Source organism: Urocitellus parryii, chromosome 2 (genome assembly GCF_045843805.1).
Source record: "Urocitellus parryii isolate mUroPar1 chromosome 2, mUroPar1.hap1, whole genome shotgun sequence".
Lineage (NCBI taxonomy): Eukaryota > Metazoa > Chordata > Mammalia > Rodentia > Sciuridae > Urocitellus > Urocitellus parryii.
In genome coordinates, this window is record NC_135532.1 from 149,778,233 (window position 1) to 149,800,034 (window position 21,802).

A 21,802-nucleotide genomic window follows, 5' to 3' on the forward strand; every position below is an offset into this window, starting at 1 on the left:
AGATGGTGAGCAGAGTGATGAAGCCAAGGCTTCTGATATCCAGAAGAGACCCAAGTTCTCATTGAAAACACTCACCTCATGCATGAAATATGAAATAGAGTATTTACCAGGTTCAGTCTGAGGTTCATCAGGGCTGGGTGGGGTTATAGTTTGGGAAGGCAGAGATGATGTTTCTATGGTAATTGAAGGAAAGTATGTCAGGTTACTAAAATGTTTGACACACCCTGATTACAGACAACAGATAGAAAAGTAACAGATTTTTTAAAAATAAAATTGAAGTCTGTAGGAAAACAGCATCATTATTTCTATATAACTCATTTAGCTTAAAAAATGCTTAGTTAGTACCAGGTTTCAAAGCGTGTTTGAAGTAAGCAACATTATTACATTTAAAATCTTCACATTAGGATCCTGCCTCCTCAACAATTCTAGAAAGACATATTAAATAAGAACCACGAAAGGAAAGGTAATAAAAAAAATGTTGTGACACAAGCCAGTTAGCATTTCATTTAAACAATGAAGGAAGAAGAATCCAGAAAGTAAATGAATGGGATGGAATGAGTGTTAATGGGAAGTCCACTGCTAGGTAAGAAAGTAGAAATGAATCATCATACAAAAAAGCATTGCCTGAAACATTCAACACAATACCAAATTGGTGGAATGCTTAATATTAAGGAAAGAGATGCTTTAGATTCAAACATCTGGCTGATATAAGCAGAGAAAGGAGACCAAGGCTTAATATAAAACGGAAGAGACATTTTTGGACAATGGTTATGAGCAGAAGCACCAAGAATGACAATGAACTGTGTGACAAAGAATGGTGATGCAATGTGAATTCACAATGAGCGAGACCCTGAGGGTCTGGTGACGGTGTGATGAGGACAGAAAGCACATAGGTTGGATGCCTGAGGTTGTCATTACCTAGTGTGGTCACAGGAGGTTCAGACACATATGTAATAGATTCCACAACTGCATCAAAACAAAGGAGAACTATTTTAAAACCTATAAGAAGTTAAGTTATCCTCAAGTATTTCTTCCTTGACTATCAACACACCTCATTCTCAAGAATTAGCATTGTCATTTACAAATAGAACAATGTATTTAGACAGGAAAAAAAGAAAAACAGGAGGAAATTGCATTTTATGACCTCAATTCTCCAATGTTTTAACTGTCTCTGACTTCCAAATGTTTTTATGCTCCAATCTTTAGATAACAGCAGAGAAACAGAAATTTATTTCTGTTTTCAGAGTCAATTATCACTTTCAGAATCCAAGAATGCAGGCTGGGGTGTAGCTCAGTGGCAGAGCACAAACAAACAAAATAAAGGCATTCTGTCCATCTATAACTACAACAAAAATTAAAAGAAAAAACAAAGAATCCAAGAATGCTGGTAGCTATAGCTCCTCAAATCTGTTCAGTTGTAGAACAAGTAAGTTCTATAGGTTAAACATTTATGCTATACTATGTAACACATACTAATTAAAAATGTGTTGAATAAATGAACTGTAGCATGAAAACCTTTACCACCTTTAGGTTTTGATTCCTCTGTCCCGAAAGGTGATTTGGTCGTGGGATATATATAATCTGTTTCGACTGGTTCTGGGAAGAAACAGGGAATGGCTGGTTAGTGGAGGGCAGCCCAAAGTATACTGCCATGGAACCTTGTGTTTACCTTGAAAACTCAGGTTAATTATCTTATGCAGATATGCTTATGAGGATAATTAATATTCGAGCAGATTATCAAGATTGATATCAAGTAAATTATCAATTTAATAAGATTGAAATGAGGGCAGAAAATGAAAGTGTGCTCTCTGGGAAAACATATACACAGAGACACACATGCACACACACATCACATCATAACTGGCAGTATTTCTGGCAATTACTACCCAGAGCAAAGCAAATAAATTTACTTCTTTACATATTTTTGCATAAGAGTTCTTGTAAGAAAAAGACATAGAATGAGTCCTTAGGAAGCATGGATACGAATATTAAAAATGATGTGAAAATGAAAATTTGTGCAAATGTGAACATATTTACATATGTACACATATTAAAAGAGTGATCAGAATATTAAGAAAATAAAAGTTTCACTCAGGGAGAGGAAACTAAATAAGGAAATCATGAAACTTGCATAGCAGCAGATACTGACACAATATGCTGTATTTAATGACTCTCAAGACTCACTGGATAAGCATGACAAGTGAGGAGCAGGTGGCTGTGAAAAGTCACAAAGCATGAGGACATCCAAAGATGATTTTTGCAATGAGATGGAAAAGCATACATGCGTGACTTCCCATTGGGGAACATTTTTTACCTATGGTCTCCTTTGATGACTCAGTGCTAAATGTAACCGATTCCAGAACCTCAGAAACTAGCAGGAGACACAAAATGGTACAATTGGTCAAGGATGGATTGTTGTGAGCATTAAACAAATCAGTACAAACTAATTATTATGAAAGGAGCCTTCTACCTGGTAAGCATTCAGTGTTAACCGTTATAACAACAACAATGGTATTAGCACTAACATTAAAGGAAGCTCTAATAACTGAATTTAATTTACAATATAACTATTGTAGGTTACCATTAATAACCATATTTTCAGCATGAATATTAAAATGACATTTATCTAATTGAAAGATGTAGGTTACCATTAATAACCATATTTTCAGCATGAATATTAAAATGACATTTATCTAATTAAAAGATACTCAGAAGAGATGAAATTATAATCCTATGATAGAAAAAGATAGAATCCAATTTTTCAAAAATAAATGTAAGGGACAAGCAACAGCATCACTAACACAGATTTTAAAATTTTGCTCCAGTTTAGAAGGGCAATGTGTTTTGAAGTACTCATATTGTTTGAGGGTAAGTTTTTCATTCTTTACTGAAGTGAGAACTTTCTCCTTCCTTGATGGCCATAATTGAACTCATTCTTTTCAGATAGTAGAACACAAATTCTGCTCATGACTAAAGAGAACCACAAATTTGTAACTGTTGATTAAAAAAAAAAGGTAAGTTATATAATCAGGTTTTCTAAATGGTTATGGTAACCACTTAATAAGATGTGATTATTCCCTAAAATGACACAAAACAAACTCAACAAAATGAAGGCATTTTTATGCCATTGAATAATACAATTAATATTAATAAAATGTAACACTAATTTAATATCAATATACAACCATGGAAGAAGCACTGTAAAATACTTAAATTTGTGGAGTATATGTTCTTTTTGCATATGTTATACTTAGAAATATAATTCTTAGAGGATCACAGTCTGTACCCTGAAGCTCAGTGTATCCAGATAGATAAAACAATCTATTTACCCAGTTGACTTTGTGTCATTTCTAGGCTTGGTGATGTCACTGGTTTCAAAATAAGAGTCTGCAGTTCAGTGGGAGCTGAAAGAATTGTTGTAAAAACAATTATGAATTATTGTTTCATAGATTTTGGATAGAGGTAGCAATGATTTGAAATACACACATCCTTAAAATCACAAGGTTATGGAGAGCCATGCAGAGTGAATACTATTTAAAAAGCTATGGATGAAAAGAAATGAGATCTGAAGAAGATACATCTTTTGTCAGAGCCAATCCTTGGGCAGGATACCAAGATGACTTAAGCTACCATGTTGATTTCCCTCAACCATGAACTCAGTAATTGCTGAGCTGTTACTATTGTGCCTTGTCTCTTCTAAGGCATATAAGCAGGGATTGCAAGCCACTTCAGTGTCAATCAGAGACAATCATCTGGAGGGACCCGAGAAGCCACAAATAACAGATTTTCCTGATTCCACTAAAAAGTTTGAAGAAGTTTGAAGTTTGGAAGGTAGATGAGTCTTCTCCCTCTTAGGCTTTTTAAATTGAAGAAGGAAGATATTGGGTTATTCTAGAATTTGTAGGTCTAGAATCCATCAACAGCATTGTATGTGGATCTGTTTCTAAAGCATTTTATATTTTCTTGAGTTTATGTCCTAAGTTAAAAAAAAGTTAGTAATCTTTTATTATCACAGATAGTTCCATGAGAGACCAAAATCACATACAAAGCTCATTTATTGATTGAAGGAATAAATATTAATATGCATAGATACTTGGAAAGATCCCTATGTAGTAAAGATTAAAAGCCATTGCTAAACTGTGGTGGAACTGAAGAGTGGTCATGCCCACTGATGATGGGGAGCCTGGGTTAGCCAGGGCACAGCTTTATTTTAATTGACAATAAAATAGGGACACTTCATTTCATAGAATATTGAGAACAGTACTCAGATCTTATGGAAAGTAAGTTACTTAGAGGAAGTTCATGATACTTCTATAAATCTAAACACCAAAGAGAAGATGAGTAATTTTGACCTCAGATTCAACACTAATCATATAATGAAATCTTAGAGATTCATGGAAGATAGATGTCTTTAAATGGATCCAAGGACATCTGCTAAAATTAAGACTCTTGGCAACTTATCAAGCATGAAATGGTATGACAATAGCAGTCTCTGGAAGCAGGAGCAACTCTGGCCATGACAGTGTGGTTTTTAGCAAGCAAGAAAAAGCATTTTTTGAAAGTCACAAAAATCATTACCTAATGTTGTTGCTGGAGCCTCAGTACTATGAATATCAGGTTCAAAGCCTGGAGCAGTAACTGATTGAAATCAACAACATGAATACAAGAAAAACTAGTGTTTTCTTTCAAAACATTCCAAATGACATTTGTTAAAAAAAATTTAGAATTAATAGGAAGCAAATAGTTGCATTTTGGAGATTTGGTTACACTGGTCAGAACAGTTCACTGAAGAAGACAGTCACATCTTCCGACTCTGCTACATATCTACCATTGCACATATGGTATTTGGTTTCTGATTATAACTTGTATGGTTGATTGCTTTAGAAATTTTTTCAGGTAATATGTATGCAAAATATACAAAAGTAACTTGTTGTATTTCTTGGGAGTAAAAAAAAAAAAAAACAGCTTATGTAGCCATGCTACAACAAATGCTTCAATGCAGATATAGCAATAAATAGCCATTGGTACTACACCAATTGTGCTGTACAATCAGTTTTAAAGAGAGACCAAGAACTTCACTCAAACCAATCATGTAAGAGAAAAAAACCCATGAGTCTTCCAAAGACATGTTCTTCTGGACAGTTCTGTAGGGGAAGCAGCTATAAACCATTACTCAAGGCCTTGACAAGGTAGACAACAGTTCTTAGAGAACATGATGACTCTAACTTCCCACTATGGTTACTGCTTTGGGTTCAATGCTTAAACCAAGGAATTTCAGATTTACCCGGCTTGGTCTGGGATTCTGCAGGACTTGATGTGGTTTTAGGTCTGGGACGTGGACGACGTGTTCGTTGTATTTTAGTAGCTGGAGGAAGAAATTTTGGATTATGCTAGGGCAGGTGGCTTTGGAAACAAAATCCTATGTTTTCTAGGATTTGTGTCCTGGAAAGTTGAGGCATATATCTTTTAAGATTAAAATATTTTCTCTTACTTTTTTTTTAATCACTGAAGCTTGAGAGAAAAAACTCACATATAAAATTAAGTTAAAGAAGGAAGAGACTCATAAACCTCTAACTTGGTGGGGTCTTAGGTTCCTACTAAAACTTTTGTATATCCCAAAGAATCTACGGTACTATAAAAACTGTTATAGTTCAGTCTGTCTAGATAAGATATAGACACTACTATGCTTGAAATTCAGCTCTAGATGTGAGTGTTGTTTAGACAAAAGTACATGTCACAAATTCAAGTAGGATTACAAGGTAGGAAGATAGTCTAGGTCCATGCATAGCTTTCAAAAACAATAGGACCCTTTTTAAAAGAATCTTTAACACTCCTAAGAAGAGGGTTTTCACCACTAAGAGATTATAAATGTTTCAGGAGATAGATATGTTTAATTTGATTAGAGCATGACATATATCTAAACCACATGATGCCCCATTAATATGTATGCTTTTAATGTGTCGATTCAAATGTTAAATAAAAAAAAAGAGGCAATATAGGCTGAAGCCATGGCAGATGATAAGACAATCTTATAAAGCTGATGACAAATGTGATGATGATGATGATGTAATGGGTTTGAAAATGAACAAGAAACGTTGAGGAACACAGAATGTAATTACCCAGTGTTGTTTCTGGAGCCTTGGTTCTAAGAGTGACAGGCTCAAGGACTGTAGCAAGAACTGGCCAAAAAAATAAAAAAATAAACCAAACAATAATTAACAATTCACTTTAAGGTTAATGTCACAAATTGATTTTTAAGCTTCTTAACTAAGAGAAAAGAGACATTTGTTCTTTGTAGATTTTCCCAAACACAGCCAGGTGCTTGTTTATCTCATGATACAGACTTGCAAGATAATAGCGTACACAGCTAAATATCACAAAGTGGTTCACAAGATGTTTGACTACCTGACCCTTGCTATTTAGTCTGCTTGGCAAGCTTTTGACATTTAAATAATATATGCTCCTCTGATGGCACTAAAAAAAAGCATTTATTAGTCTTGTACTTCTATAGAAGTTGAGATAACTGTCTACTATTTTTGTTTACTATTAAAATATTTATGAGTATAATAAATTCATGTTTGAATGCCTAAGTAACACCAAACTGATAAACTGTTACCATCAGAATACAAAGTGGCCCCCGATGCAATAAAAATTAAGAAATACTGTTAAAACTGTTAGAGAAAGACAATGAGTTAGTCTACCCTATCACAGAAGCCTATCAGTTAAATATGCCAAGTTGAGCACATTAAAAATTTTTGACAATTCACTATGGACACCATTCCTTAAAACAGCAGATCCATAGACCCTAGAACAGTAAAAGGTAATATGAGCAAAGCAGCATGATATTTCCATAATTGTTGAGGGACAAGAAAGTCTAGGTGATGTAGAGTTTGAAATACAGCTTCAATTGATGCTGTTTCAGCAAATGCACATGATCACAGGATACAATGCTGAGCAGTTACATGACAGTTCTAAGTCCTGAAATTAGTTCATGCACAGTTCTCTTAAATTCAGCTAATAATCTGATATAGAGCCCAGAATGATTTCAAGAGAAAGACTAATGGGATGATATCAGAGGATGATGAAATGGTCCTATGATGCAGAAGAACCTGCGATACAATAATATGGTATGATGATGCCCAGGAAAAGCATAATTGCAGACACAGCATTCTCATTACCTATAGTTTCTGAAGCTTCAGTTCCAAAAGAACCAGGTTCAAGATCTGTAGCAGGAACTAATTAAAAGCAAAGAAATAAATGTGTGTGGAAAGTCAGCAAATTAAATATCACCAATATAATATTGCTTCCATAGGTATATGGCAATTAATTTCTGAAATTTAATACTGGTAACTTGGAGATTTGGTTATCTTGTAGCCAGGTAAACTTTCTTTCAAGAGGTGCTCAGCCACAGCTTATAATCTTCTAAGAATCTCAATAAAGCCAATACAATAATCTCCTAGGTAACTGTACCTGCTTTCAAGTATTATAGAAAGCTGCCCTAGAAACTTCAGACATTTCACCAAAGATGTACTTATCTAACTATTCAACAACTACTGTTTTTTTTGGTAGAAGCTTCAAGAAAATAACATTTCTAAAAGAGTATGGATACAATAAATAGCTTTTATGTTTGAGAGGAGAATGTAACAAATAATAAAGCAAAGTGAATCGTAATAATCTTGTTGAGAACTTGAATTTGGAAAGGCTGAGATCTCGTTCAAGGCAAAGGTACTCAACAAACCAAGATAATGTATATTCACTCAGTGTGTGGTGTAGAGAAGCTCTCTGCTCTAATCACAAAAATGTAGCACTCTCAAGTGGACAGGAAAGATCACCAATGCTTTGGGGAAAAGATCCAACCTTTTGAACCATACCTTCAAGCTATGCTTAACTGTGCTTATAGACCTCTCAAAACACAACTACCGTCACAACCCAGAATCAGGATTCCACTTGTCGTAGGAAGCTGTGCCCCTCGTTGGGCTCCCCACCTCCCTTCTGTCTCTTTTCATCTCCAACACTTTAAGAAGCAACTTTTTTTTTTTTTTCCAACTCTGGATTCCTGTCCTCCACAAACTTGTCCTTCTCAAAGTTCATAAGTGCTCACGGCAATCTAAAACCAAGTTTGGTTGGCAACCATGATTAGCTGTAGGAAGATGGAAGGCTTTTAATGTTTATATCTTGAAATAAAAATACTTGGTTATATTTAAGACATTTTGTCTTTAAGAGATGGATGGAATGAAATAAGCAAATAGTAAATACGGTCACAGTAATAGAGAAGATCCTCATGCAGAAAGCTGGAGGAGTTCAGCTGTCACCCACGTCCCCAGCTATATTTTCTCTTGGAAATGTGACAGTGGCAGAAGCTGTAGATCACTTTTTGCCTTCCCTGATATAGGCTGTCACTCCCATCACAGGCATTTACCACAGGTTTCCAAGAGTTGCTAGGATGCACACTTTTATCAGAAACCCACATTTACCCTGTTTGGTCTGAGGAGCCTTAGGACTTGGTGTGGTTTTAGGTTTGGGACGTGGACGTCGGGTTCGTTTTGATGTTTTGGGAGCTGAGGAAAGAAAACCTTCAGTCATTACAAAGTCTATAGTTCAAAATTCATGGGGTATTATGATACACAGCTTTAAGTTTCCTAAAACTTATTTAATTTTTTTTCATATTTTAGAGAATTTTTTTGTAACTACCACCTTTATTATTACAGCCTGTTTGCTTTTATAATTCAAATTCCACTGGAGTAAGTCAGATATAAAATGGAATTACTAATTCAAGAAGTGAAGAGTAGTTAATAGAACTCTGACAGAATAAAAAGCTAGGGAGTCACTACTAAAAATTTCAAAGTGGCAGTGGGTGATCAGTTGCAAGCTCTTTGTAAGTTTACTAAAATAAGACCACAACTAGACTGTCAAAGAACAAATATTGCACAAATAGCCAAGATGAATGAATGAATGAATAATTAAATAAACACAAGAACTTTTAGATACACAAAGAAACTTCCTGGCATGGTAATCATTGTTAGAGCCAAGAAAATTGCTTTTCAAAGTTACCTTTAACAAAACACTGCTTGAAAACACAAAATGATGAAACAATTTCAGATGGTTACATGCCCAACAGATGACCTTAATTAGATTCATATGAGTCTCTTAAAAACAAGAGGTGACTTGTTGTAAGAGTCATAGTTTAGAATATTTTGAGAATTAAGATGGTAATGGAATGACAGGAGATGATGGTGTAGTCTTACAAAGCAGAAGCACCTGAGGCTGTGATTTTGATGCAAGGAGTCAACAAGGAGCAAGAGCACTTACAAAGGACTACAATGTGACATTACCTTCTGTTGTCACCCGCATCTCAGTTTTGAGTGTCACAGGTTCAAACTCTGCCATAGGAACTAACCAAAATATTAAGCAAAATGATAGTTTCAATGAATGAAAATGATTGTTTTGAAATGCATCTTTCTAGTACCATTTAGCTTCTGGAACTATATAGCAACTTTAAAAAACTATTAAACTAGAAAAGAATATAGTTGATTTCCTAACATTTGACTGTACCTAAGTCAGGTGCTTGTTTCTTAATTTTTCATTCTTTGATTATCTTATAATCCAAAGTGGAATGTATAGGTATTGCTGAGAATTCCTCTTTGGAGACACGGAGGCCTTGTAATGATGGATTGATTGGGGTATCTCTCCATTTGCAGCAAAGAAAGAGCAGGCTTTCATGGGGAGACCAAGTCTCCACTGCTCCGTCAGGCTCTAAGGATCTCCACCATGGGGGGAGAGGCAGAAAGGTTTCAACTCCCACTTGAAGCAAGACGTGCCCAGTACCAGGATTTAAGTTGCACTCTTGTGATTGATCTCCACTTTGGTCTCCTCTGATTTTATTCCTTTTACCCTTCTGCTTATCCCTTTCCTACAGTGATTTCAAGACTCCACCCTTTAATCTTTAATTCCCTGCTTCAGATATTTATGTAGACTCCACCCTTTAATCTTTAATTCCCTGCTTCAGATATTTATGTACCTGCATATCTTATTGGTAGCCTCACAAAATCAATCTTGTATTTGCTTAGACACTTCCTAGTGCCATTTTCTATCTTATTTATAAAGGAATGGCTTCTATTTTTAAATATCTTTCTGGTTTAAGGATTAAAATATATCTCCCACTTTTGATGTATACCTCAAAATATGCATAGAATTTGGAGGCTATCAAAACCAATGTTTATATTTTAATTTGAACTGAATCTGTCTAAAGAAAATTTATTTTCAAAAGGTAAAAGGAAGTAATTAAAATGCACAGTGAGATAAGACTGCAGTCAGGAGGCTCAAGGCAATGGGTGCCCTCTAGCTGTCTCCCAGCTGTGTTTCTCTGAACCTCTCTATAGTAGGAACTGATGCTGCCCATGCATTGCATCTTCACTCTCATAGGGGTACTGGTCCCCTCAACTACTGAGATTACTCTTGAGACCCTACTGGATCAGGCTGCTGAGACTTTAAACCAGGAACATGGAATGCTGAGACTATAACTAGGAATGTTTACCTGGTTTGGACTCAGGTGCTTCAGGACTCGGCATGGGTTTTGGTCTGGAATGTGGATGAGTTATCCATTGTGATGTTTTGGGAGCTGAGGGAAGAAATTTGGGGGTTACTACATACATTATCTATGGTTCTGGGAGCTCTGCGAGGTGAAAATGTGACTCTAGACTTTAAAGCGGGTTAGAGTTAGATATTTACCTTTTTAGATTTCTGTCTCAAAAGGACAAATAAATATACATGTACTTATTATAAATCTTCTGTTATAGGAAATTCTTTGAAGACAAATTCACTTTTTAATTGAAGAAATAGAGACTAGTAATTACAAAGTCTCATAGGGCATCTTGACTGGCACCAAAATATTTAGGAACCATTGCTAAATTTGAATGGACAATGTGGGACAGTCTCACTAAATCTGTGATTGAAATTTTCAATCTTTGACATGTTTTCTATGTAACTATTAAAATAAGAATATATTATTACTGAAACAGAAAAAAACAATAAATAGTATGCAAATAGAAGAAAAAAGATTGAAACAGACTTGCAATGGCTTTATCTGTAGGGGGCAAGGGAGGGAAAGAGAGAGAAAGAGAGGGATGTGTGTGTGTGTGCAGGCTGAGACCTGTGACATGGTCAAAGCAGAGCTTTAACACAAAAACTGCTTAAATAAAACAGACTGACATGACAATTTCAAGCAGGTTACATGCCATCTAAATGATCTAAAGCAGGTTTATGCACAATGGATCTCTTAAAAACAACATATAATTCAAGAGCCTTCTTAATTTTTAAAAGAATATAATGGAATGACCACAAAGAATGACACTGTTTTTACAGTATATTCACATTACCTAATGTTGTTTGTGGGGCCTCAGGTCTAGGAGTGACAGGTTCAAGGACTATAGCAGGAACTGACCAAAACAACACAATAACCAAAGAGATTTAAAAATGTATAACAAATTAGAACATTCACATCCAAGCAAATTTTGAAATTACTAATAATATCAATTCTTCTAAGGAAGAAGAAAAGAAAAATAATTAACTTGTTCTTTGAAGACTTAGCCAAACTTTAGTCATGTTTGGTCTTAGGCTTACTTCTTTAACCACTTTGAGAATCTTAAAGAGGTCCATGTGAAATTCTCCTAGGTAGTTAATGAATTCTTATAGGGAAAACTCTTCTTTGGAAAATAATTTAATGCATTTACCTAATATGTACTGAGAAAATAAATTGTTAACTGACATAATTGCTCTGTACTTCTATAGAAGCTGAACTTGAGTACTTACTATATTTAAGTAAACATAGATGAGAAAGAGAGTTTATATGTTTGAAACACATAAAAGTTAACAGGCAAATTGGCCTGTAGTAATCTTGACAAGAACTCATCATGTGTGGAAAGAGTTTGAAACCTCCCTCCAAGCTATGGCACAGCAAGATAAAGATGGTCAACAATGTATAATGCTCAGTAAAGAATCTGTCTTCCCTATGTCCACAAAAAGCGGAAATCAAAGACTGTAGATGTCTGTATCCTAGCTAAGCTCCTGAATCAAATCCTCCTTCAACTGGCCTGATGGACCCTTCCAAACCTAGCATCATCAACACTCTCATTCTGGCCATCTCAAAGTAGTCCATCTGGACTGGCTGCCTTTCTAGCTGACCCCCTTTTGAAGGTTTGTCTAAACCTTTTGCTTTGGTTCTTTCTTTCCTCTATTGATCCAAACTCTGCAGTGAGTCCAAGGGGCAAGTCCATACAACCTTGATCTTTCCCTTTGCCAGATCACTGATTTATGTTTGCATCATGCAGTCACGTCTTTTTAATTCTGCTGTTTTAGAGGTAAATCTCCTACAAGGGGCAAATCACCCAGAGTTGCCAATGTAGTGATTTACAATTTGTTTACTTGAACTGAACATATTGGCTCTGCTAAAGTAGTGTCTCCTTTATGATTTGAATGCAATTTGATAGTAAGAAATATGTTAAATGCATACTTTGGAAGAAGAGTCTCACATAGAAAGAATAAGGTATTCTGGTACCAGCTGGATCTCACCCAGTCACATTCTCTTTGCAAGCTGAGCAGAGATGTTATACTGAGGCCTTGTGACCCCACACTCGGGGAGAACAAGAGCTATTACTGCCTGGCATTGCCATTGCTTTGAGTCCTCACTGGAACAGACTACCAGGGCTCACCCTTAACCCAAGTAACGACAGATTTACCCAGTTTCGTCTGAGGCACTTGAGGTGTCGGTGTGGTAGTTTTAGGCCTGGGTCGTGGACGCCGGGTTCTTTGTGATATTTTGGTTGCTGAAGGAAGAAAAGCCTTGTGTCACTCTACATCTTATAACTCTGGATACTGAGGACAGTTTTTTTTCCAAAACTTGTCAGATTTTCTAAAGTTCTGGGAAATTATCCTGTAAGTTTTACTTTGTAACTCTTTTTATACCGATGTATCTTCTTTTTGTCATTGATAGTGCATTGAGTTTCTTACTCAAGGCATGAAAAGTAGTACTAGTATTAAGAAAGTCATAGAACTTCCTCACTTGGGGGAAAATGATTGAAAAGGAATGTTTAATAAAAGGGAAGGAGAAACAGGGTCACACTAATGAAGAGATGAAGATTTCAAATTTGGGGAATTTCGTAGTTGTCAAATTAATAATAAAATATAACATTACTTAAAAGTACCAACAAGAAACAATCACATCATGCAAAGAATTATAAAAAAAAAAGATTTAGAAACTTAAATGTGCAAAGGAGCATAAGAGTGGCCATTATTGCTGATCAGCCTAGATAAGAAATAGATCTCAATTTGCTTAAAAACCAGCTTTACTACAAAACATTAAGTGAAGTACAAGACAAAATGACGATTTTAAACGTGCCACCCGGAAGATAAATGTTTGCACTAAGCTCATGCCTGCTCTCATAAAAACAGTAGACAACTTGTTTTTAAGAGGCTCAAACTTTTCAGAGGGTAGAAGTGGTTGAGTGGCAGCAGAGGCTGATGGCTGCCATCGCAAAGGTAGAAAAGCCACATCATGGGGATGCACATCACGGGGATGGAGACTGAGTGGACTGTACAATGAGCAGCAAAAGCTTGGCAAATGCACAGCTTTGTTACCTCGTGTCGTCACAGGGGTCTCAGTTCTGAAAGTAACAGGTTCAAGGTCTGTAACAGGAACTGAAGTGACAAAATAACATTTAAAAAATGTATGAAGAGCCACCACACACACTTCAACATGAATCTTTTCTGTGTAACATTGCTTCTAGAATGTATAATTTTAGATTTCTGGATGAAGGATGCTATGGACTGAATTGCGTGTGACCCCACATTCATATGCTGAAGCCCCAACCTCCAGTGTCACTATATTTGGAGGCAGAATCTTGAAGGAGGGAACCAAGGTTAAACAGGGTCATAATTGTGGTATTCTAATCCAGTCTGAGCTCCTTTTCAGAAGTCAAGAAGACCCTAGGAATGCATGCACATAGACAAAAGGCCTTGTAAAGTCATAGCAAGAAGGTTGCCTGCCAATACCTTGATCTTGGACTTCTATCTTCCAGAACTATAAAAAAATTGGCTTCTGTAGTTCAAGCTACCCATTGTGCAGTACTTTGGCATGGCAGACCTACTTTGCTGACTCAGAGTATGATTGTTCTGTCCAGGTTGGCCAAACTGTTAGGTCTCCACCTCACACCTCTGGTCTTGTTTAGTACTAGAGGCAAATTATTTCTCTAAATATGATGCTTGATTATCTGAATCTAAATTTGGAAGACTTTAGGACATTTTCACCCATGTACTTAAATATGCTTCTAATCAGTCTCAAGAAACATGTGAAAAACTAACTCTCACATTTTAGGATGCTAAATAGATAGAACATCTACTAGATTTAATCAAATTATGACTGCAAAAAAAGGGTTCTGAAATATCTAAGCAGACATTATACAATAATAAAAAAAAAATCAACTAGCCTACAGACTAAAAAGACATCCTAACACCCTGAGTTAGAGGAAAGGTTCTATTCTTCTCTTCCAGTCATAAATTCCTTGCCAACCCTAGGGAGATTCCCTCACTAAGAGATATGTGACTTTAAATGTTCAACCAGTGACTGACTCCCAGGCTTCTGAAACCTTTAGAACCCTGTATTTATCTGGTGTCTTCTCAGGTATATAGACTTGGAGTGGTTCGAAGTTTGTTTTCTTTGGGACATTTTTGGAGGTGAAAAGAGATAACCTTTAGTTATTTTAAAACCTATGGTTCTTCAGAGAACAGTGTTTAAGAAATATTTCTAAGTATTCCAAAGCTTGATAAATTTTCTTGAGTTTTAGGAAATGTATTTTTTTTCTAGTACAAAACTTTTTGTTCCTTTGCTAGTACAACACTTTTGTTCTGTTACTGTATTTTCTTTTTTTATTGAAGATATTTTTGGGGAAAATTCACATTCATAATGAAATTATTAATTCAGAAAGTCAAGATGGATATTTTTGCTTTTATCACATCTTCCTAGAGTTCCTTGCCTAGAATAAAATGGTTGAGAATCATTTAAACTTGAGTTGAGAGGAAGAGGAGTGAGATTAACACTAAGAATGGGGTTCATTATTTAAACTTATAAACCTTGATCATATTGTATTATTCAATTCACTAAGACTTATGACCCAAATATTAACATATAAAAAAACACAGCTAGAATCAAAGTGAGAAATACAAAGGATGTATAAAGAAACTTCCCTATCATAGCTTGGTTTGCATAGACCCAGAATCAGATACTCACACAAATATATGAGATTTACCTTCACAAAAATTCTGGAGAGGCAAAACAAAAGTAACAGGAGAATTTTTTAAGTAACTTATAAGGCAGGAAGATATCCAAAACTAAATTCCTAAATGGTTTTCTTACAAACAAGAAACAATTGTTTTATGCCTGTTCAGCTCATGTATAATGAAGACTGTAACTAGAGTTATAGTGAGTTTGACAATGAGCAAAGGAAGTACTTGCTAAAAGTCAGAGAGTAGCATTACCTAATTCTGCTCCCGGGGCCTCTTTTACAGGTGTAACTGGTTCAAAGACTGTGGAAGGAACTGGCAGAAAATAACAAAAACAACAACAAAAACCCAACAAAACATTAAAATTTATAAAAATTCAGAAAACTCAATTCAGAAAGAATTACTAGGATAATAACATGTTGCAAGCACAGGAAGAAAGGAAGGAAGGAAGGAAGGAAGGAAGGAAGGAAGGAAGAAAGAAAGAAAGAAAGAAAGAAAGAAAGAAAGAAAGAAAGAAAGAAAGAAAGAAAGAAAGAAAAGAAAAGAAAAGAAAAGAAAAGAAAAGAAAAGAAAAGAAAAGAAAAAAACCACACAGTTAACCCGAGCTGAGGGAACACAGTGCCCCTGCCCTCAGATACCAGTTTCTGTCTTAAGAGGGATTGACATCGATTTTGTATTTAGATAATGGTCTGTGTAAATAACCTTGACACTTTTCTCATTCTTTGATCATCTGAGTCTAACTAATGTACCAAAGTCAACTGCCATTCTTTGAAACTGGTTTGTGTTCCCCAATGGTCCACAGTGATTTAAAGGTTTGGTTCCCAGGGTGACACTGTTGGAGCCTAGTGACAGGTCCTTAGGTTACTGCGGTGGGGGGGGGGGTACAAAATAGTTTGCACAGCCTTATGTAGTTCTGGGGTAGCCCTTTGAGTTACCAAAAGAGGATCATTATATAGCAGGGTTCAGTGGCATATACCTGTAATCCCAGAGGCTAAGGCAGGAGGATCACAAGTTCAAAGCCAGCCTCAGCAAAAGTGAGGTGCTAAGCAACTCAGTGAGACCCTGTCTCTAAATAAAATATAAAATAGGGCTGGGGATATGGCTCAGTGGCTGAGTGCTCCTGAGTTCAATCCTCAGTATTTAAAAAAAAAAGATAATTATGAAAGGAGCAAGCAAGCTTGGCCCCTCCTGAGATTTGATCACTTGCTCACTCCTTCATAAACACCTGCCATTGCTAACTGTGCCAGACGGTGGTGCCAATGTACAGCCCTCACCAGCCTGAGCTCTGTTATTTGGACCCTGAGGCTCCAAATCTGTGGGCTAGATAAACCCCTTCTTTACAAGTATTTTGTTATGGTGATGCAAAGCTAATACATAGATCAACACATCCTACTGGAAACTCATCTCTGGAAAGAGCCATGAGCTCTGTCCAATTTGAGTACATAGTAGGGCAAGAAGAGGTGCAGCCAGGTATAGCACAGCAGGGCATTCTTCTGTCCAACACTGAGAGAAAGCCTGAGTGTGTGGGTTCTTGAATGTAATCCAAACTCTGGAGTTTAAAATTTCTCGTCTGGTCCTATGGGGCCATCTAGCTATTGTAGTCTCAGTGCAATATTCTGACCAATCCCTGGAAGCCTGAAAGACTCTGATAAGAATAAGTTCCCTTCTCTCATAAACTTCCCTATTATCCTCCTCTCAGGGTGATTTTCCCCTAAGAATTTTTTTTCCTATTTGAAGGGGTTGGGAAAAAAAACAAAGAAAGAAAGAAAAAGTATATGCAACAGAAAATGTAGCCCACATAATCTGAAATATCAACATTTGCTAAAGCTGCCTAGATGATTATGATCACTCATAGAACTTTACAGTTACCAAGAAATAAGCTCCCAATGGCACAAACATGCATTTGTTTTCTAACTGGTTCAGTTGACCATATACTTGATATTTAAAATATGAGCAGAATTAAGTGAGAAGTAAATTAAACAGACAAAAGAGAAGATTCCAGTTCACAGAGGACAAGGAATTAGGCTCCCACATCATCTCCTCATCTCATTCCTCATCGCCTGACCTCATTGTCCCCACTGTGACAGGACCATATGGTTAGCATTCCTTAACTAGGACCTACACATTTACCCAGTTCTGTGTGAGGTGCTTCAGGACTCTGTGTAGTTTTAGGTTTGGGACGAGGACGGCGTGTTCGTTGAGGCACTTTGGGAGCTGAAGGAAGAAAACCTCAGGTTAATGGAGTGTTTTGGTTTCCAGAAGCGTGTCCAGGGTTACCCTTGTTATCATATCTTGAATTTCAGGAGATTTTTTTTTCTTTTGAGTTTGAAAGATATGTCCCTATTTTGATAATCTACATCTTTATATCATTTACATTTCTTTGCAAAACAAAATTCACACAGAAACGTGAGTTGATATATCAAGGACATTTCAAAGGGGGTTCTCACAGGGCTTCCTGAATTCAAGAAAGGTCCCAAACCTTGCTGAGTTATGGCTGGGGTGGCGCATGATTTCATACTAATGACTGCACTTATAATTTAAATTCACTAGCTTTGGACATCTTTTCTATTTTACTCCTTACTGAAACAAGACTATATCATTACCTAAAGTGGTAATCCAAACACAAAATCATGCCCATACTAAAAACAAAGGAATTTAGAGCTGCAGAAGAACTGTCACACTATAATAGCTGTGCCAATTCACTAAGACTAGATGAGACATAGATGTCACCCGCCCCCATCACCACTATTGATTGTATTTGACACGCAACAGCAAAGAATGTGATCAAAATGTTACATGGGAGCAGAGACACTAATTCAAAGGTGGTACACTGCATATATATATATTATACATACACACACACACACACACACACACACACACACACACACACATAACCAAACTAAATTCATGCTTGGCTCTCTTAAAGACAAAAAACTGTTGTAATATCCTTCAACATGTTAGGTGATCAATGACAGGGGATGATGCAGAAGCCATGTGAAGGAGGAGAAGCTGTGGGCATAATGGTGATGAATGGGCAGGAAATGTACATGAACACGACATGCCATTACCTAGTGTTGTCCCTGGAGCCTCAGTCCTAACAACTGGTTCATGGATCGTGGCAGGAACTGATCAAAAGTAATAAAAGAAACCAGAGAGACTTTGTGAATGCATATAATGTAAAAAAAATTCATTTTACCAGTAAAAGTAAAGTTTCTAAGGCTAAAAAGTTAACTTTTAATATTCTTAACTCAAGAGAAAACAAAAGTATTTTTTTTTTCTTAGAACATTTCTGCAAACTTGGGCATACTCATTTGATTCAGAAATAGTTGTAGCCTTCGGACTCTGCTGACCATCTCCCTGAGGTCAACTTTAAAATCTCGCTCTTGGTTAATTATTTGATTTGAACTAACTTGAACACTGATATATTAGTGTTATATTTGATTTGAACCAACTTGAACACTGATATATTAGTGTTATATTTGATTTGAACTAACTTGAACACTGATTCATTATTAGAAAAATATGTTGCAAAGACAACCAGCACTTTTGTAGAAGCTAAAACCCCAAAAGCACCCACTTCCTGCAATAACCAATAATGACAGATGCAATAAACAGTTCAGATATTTGAACACAGATATAGAAGAGTAAACCAACTCTAAGAGTAAACCAACTCAATAATTCTTGTCTAGGTCTTAACACCTTCATGTATTCTCCTCCCCTTCAGTGTGTATTGTGTCTTGCTTCTAATAGCAAAAGGCAAAAGTGAGAGGATGTCACTCCCAGAGTGTCTGCCATGCTGTCACAGGAGACAGACAGGGAGGCAGGGTGGGGAGGAGGAAGGAGGAGAGAATGGATTATAAAAGGTGTTAACTCAAGGAGCAGGAAATTATTGGGGTCATGCTGGGCTTTGTCTACAACACACAGTAACAACCAAAAGGAAGCTGAGACTACCCTGAGTCCTTTGTGAATACAGCGCTACTTAAGATGAAGAATGACCTCAGCTTTTGATACCAATAGGCTGGTTATCTTCAGTTCTCTGAGCATAAAAAGGCATGGTCCTGCCCTGAAGCAGAAATCACTGAAGCACATGGGATCAAACTTAAGCCCCTCTGGTTTAGTTCATCCCATGGGTCATTCAACAGGAGAACATCAGTAAGTTGACCTGTCTGGGAGGCAGCTTCAATGTGTTACCTGTCTGTCATTCTTTGTTCCTTCATCCTTCCATTCATTCAAATCCTGTGATTTCTTCTAATTATCCTCAATATTTTCCTCCTCAAATGTTTATGCTTCTACTAGCATATACAATTTATACCATTCAAGAAATTATATTTGCATGAAAATGCTGTCTTATATTACTTTCTGTTTACACAGGAATAGCTTTTGTTTACTACTACAGTGCAAGGGAATCGGTAAATAAAATATACCTCTTACTTCTCTTGTATGAGCTGATATGGTTTGGGTGAATTATAAAGGACTTAATAAAAGTAGTTGATGCTGCTTAATACTATACTGAGCAGCTTTATCTTTAAGATGGGAACAGGACCAATTATAAGAAACAGAAACAAGATGGTAATAAAGGAGATTTCCCAAGAAGCAAGCATGAAGTGCTTAGCCATCTCACGCTGTCCTCAATAATCAGTAGCTTCTACTCTTAAGAGTTATGCAGGGCATGTTCCAATATATGATATGTGCATAGAATGCAGGGTCCCAACTGGGGTAGGCTGCATGGATTCTTAAAACCACAGCACATATTTACCCAGTATTGTCTGAGGTACTTCTGAATGGGGCATGGTTTTAGTTTTGGGATTTGAAGGATGAATTATTGAAGCTGAAGGAAGAAAATTTAGGGTTAACAGGGTGCTGATGGCTCGCTCCCCTAACTGTGATGAGGATAGCATAACATAGCTCTAAGTTTTCTAAAACTTTTTAAGAGTTTGAGTTCAGAAAACTCTATATTTTTGTATTGAAATTTTCTCCTTTAATATATTAATAAGGTTTTTTTTGATAATTGAGAATTCTCCAGAGACAAAAATTATACATATGATTACGTTTAAGAAATGAAGATTAGTAACTATCATTATTTTCTTGGAAGTATCTCCAATCCTGAACTAGTTACAAATCACTGATCAACTCTAATGGTATGAGGGATGTTCCAACCAACCCTATAGTGTTCCCTTATAACTTAAGGTGACTAGGTCTAGACAAGCTTTCCTCCTGGAAATTTACTAGAGTAAATGTATGAAATTCACAGAAACATCAACAAAGAGAAAAATGATTATATAAAACCTGAAATATAGAAAGCAAGTTGCTTAGAGAACTCTTCTAGTGTCATCATCGATACTGCATTAGTGGTCTCAATGAGGAGCATGTGGGGAATCATATTTGGACGTTGACTCTAACAAGCTGTTAATATTGTTCAGAGACTCCAACCCAAATAGTGATGCAATTTCAGGCTGGGATGTGCAGCTGATAGCTGCCTTGAATTAAGTCCAGGCTGTTTTTCTGTTACAATGCAAGAAAGCCTTCAACATTTTAGGATGAATACTGTCATAGAGGATGATAACAGAGGGTGGCACCATCATCTATTCAACACCACAGCAAAGTTTAACAAAGAAGAAAAAACAATTGCTGAAGGTAAAGAATCATTACCTAAAGATGGCTCAGGAGTCACAGGTCCAAAGTCTGGTGCAAGGAGTGATCAAAAGCAATTTTAAAAAAGAAAATGTTAAAACACATGAGAAAAGCTATCAAATTCTCCTAAAAATGAACTTTACTGCTTCAGCTTTGGTTTTATAGCCTTTTTAAAAAGCAAGATTTTAAAAATTCTTCAACAAGGATCCTTAGACATTTGTTTATATAACGTAGTTACATCATTAGCATCTCTACATGGTGAAATGGCAATTTTGCTTGTTTTTATGTTATCTGATAATGAAAAACTGTTTAGAAAAATATTTAGTCATCTGTTTAATTATTATGAGAAAAGAATGTGAAAACATAATTTATAACACTGTAGATTAGAAAACAAATCCCTAGATCATAATAAATGCAATTGTTGATATATTTAAGCAGATGCAGTCATGAATATCCAAAGAAACAATGCTTTTTTTTTATTGAGAGTCCACTGTGGAAAAAGACCAAGACCTTTGTCAAGACAAAGAGCTAGATATAGAGGGTCATTCAGTCCATGGAATTTGTTAGTGCATCATTGTTATCAGGACAGAAAAGACCTGACCCTGAAGGGCAAGAGAGCATGCCAGTTGGCTCAAATCTAGTCACTGAAGTGGGGTATTCAAGGTCCTCTTTGTGCGCCCTCCCCAAAGAAGTATGGCTGTCCAGCTAAGCAAAACATGCCTTATTGTCAGGTTGCACTTCTAACTTCTGTCCTCCTACTGTCACCCACATACAGCATCCCCCTCCCTCTGTTTATATGATCCCTGTCCATTCTGCTAACAAATTTCAAGTTTCCAATTATTCCAATTATTCAGATTCCTTGCTTTGCTAAGAATTAACTATGTTCTCCACAGTG

General features: G+C 36.3%; 1 protein-coding gene across 3 annotated transcripts in view; it reads right to left on the reverse strand.

Moving 5' to 3' along the window:
• Positions 1-21,802, reverse strand: part of Abi3bp (ABI family member 3 binding protein) — a 233,185-nt gene that overhangs the window by 60,746 nt on the left and 150,637 nt on the right. Inside the window, exons 27-45 of one of the 3 annotated variants that reach the window (XM_026402395.2) lie at positions 20,926-20,958; positions 18,345-18,401; positions 17,404-17,487; positions 15,529-15,588; positions 13,633-13,692; positions 12,735-12,821; positions 11,376-11,435; positions 10,535-10,618; positions 9,333-9,392; positions 8,475-8,558; positions 7,179-7,235; positions 6,120-6,179; positions 5,285-5,365; positions 4,579-4,638; positions 3,330-3,404; positions 2,315-2,371; positions 1,525-1,596; positions 919-966; positions 108-173 (exon numbers count right to left, since the gene is read on the reverse strand). The exons of 1 other annotated variant lie outside the window; for it this stretch is intronic. In XM_026402395.2, coding sequence (XP_026258180.2) covers positions 108-173; positions 919-966; positions 1,525-1,596; positions 2,315-2,371; positions 3,330-3,404; positions 4,579-4,638; positions 5,285-5,365; positions 6,120-6,179; positions 7,179-7,235; positions 8,475-8,558; positions 9,333-9,392; positions 10,535-10,618; positions 11,376-11,435; positions 12,735-12,821; positions 13,633-13,692; positions 15,529-15,588; positions 17,404-17,487; positions 18,345-18,401; positions 20,926-20,958 — 1,245 coding nt within the window. The remainder of the gene's footprint in view (positions 1-107; positions 174-918; positions 967-1,524; positions 1,597-2,314; positions 2,372-3,329; positions 3,405-4,578; positions 4,639-5,284; positions 5,366-6,119; positions 6,180-7,178; positions 7,236-8,474; positions 8,559-9,332; positions 9,393-10,534; positions 10,619-11,375; positions 11,436-12,734; positions 12,822-13,632; positions 13,693-15,528; positions 15,589-17,403; positions 17,488-18,344; positions 18,402-20,925; positions 20,959-21,802) is intronic. One more of the 3 variants, XM_026402392.2, reaches the window with a different exon arrangement.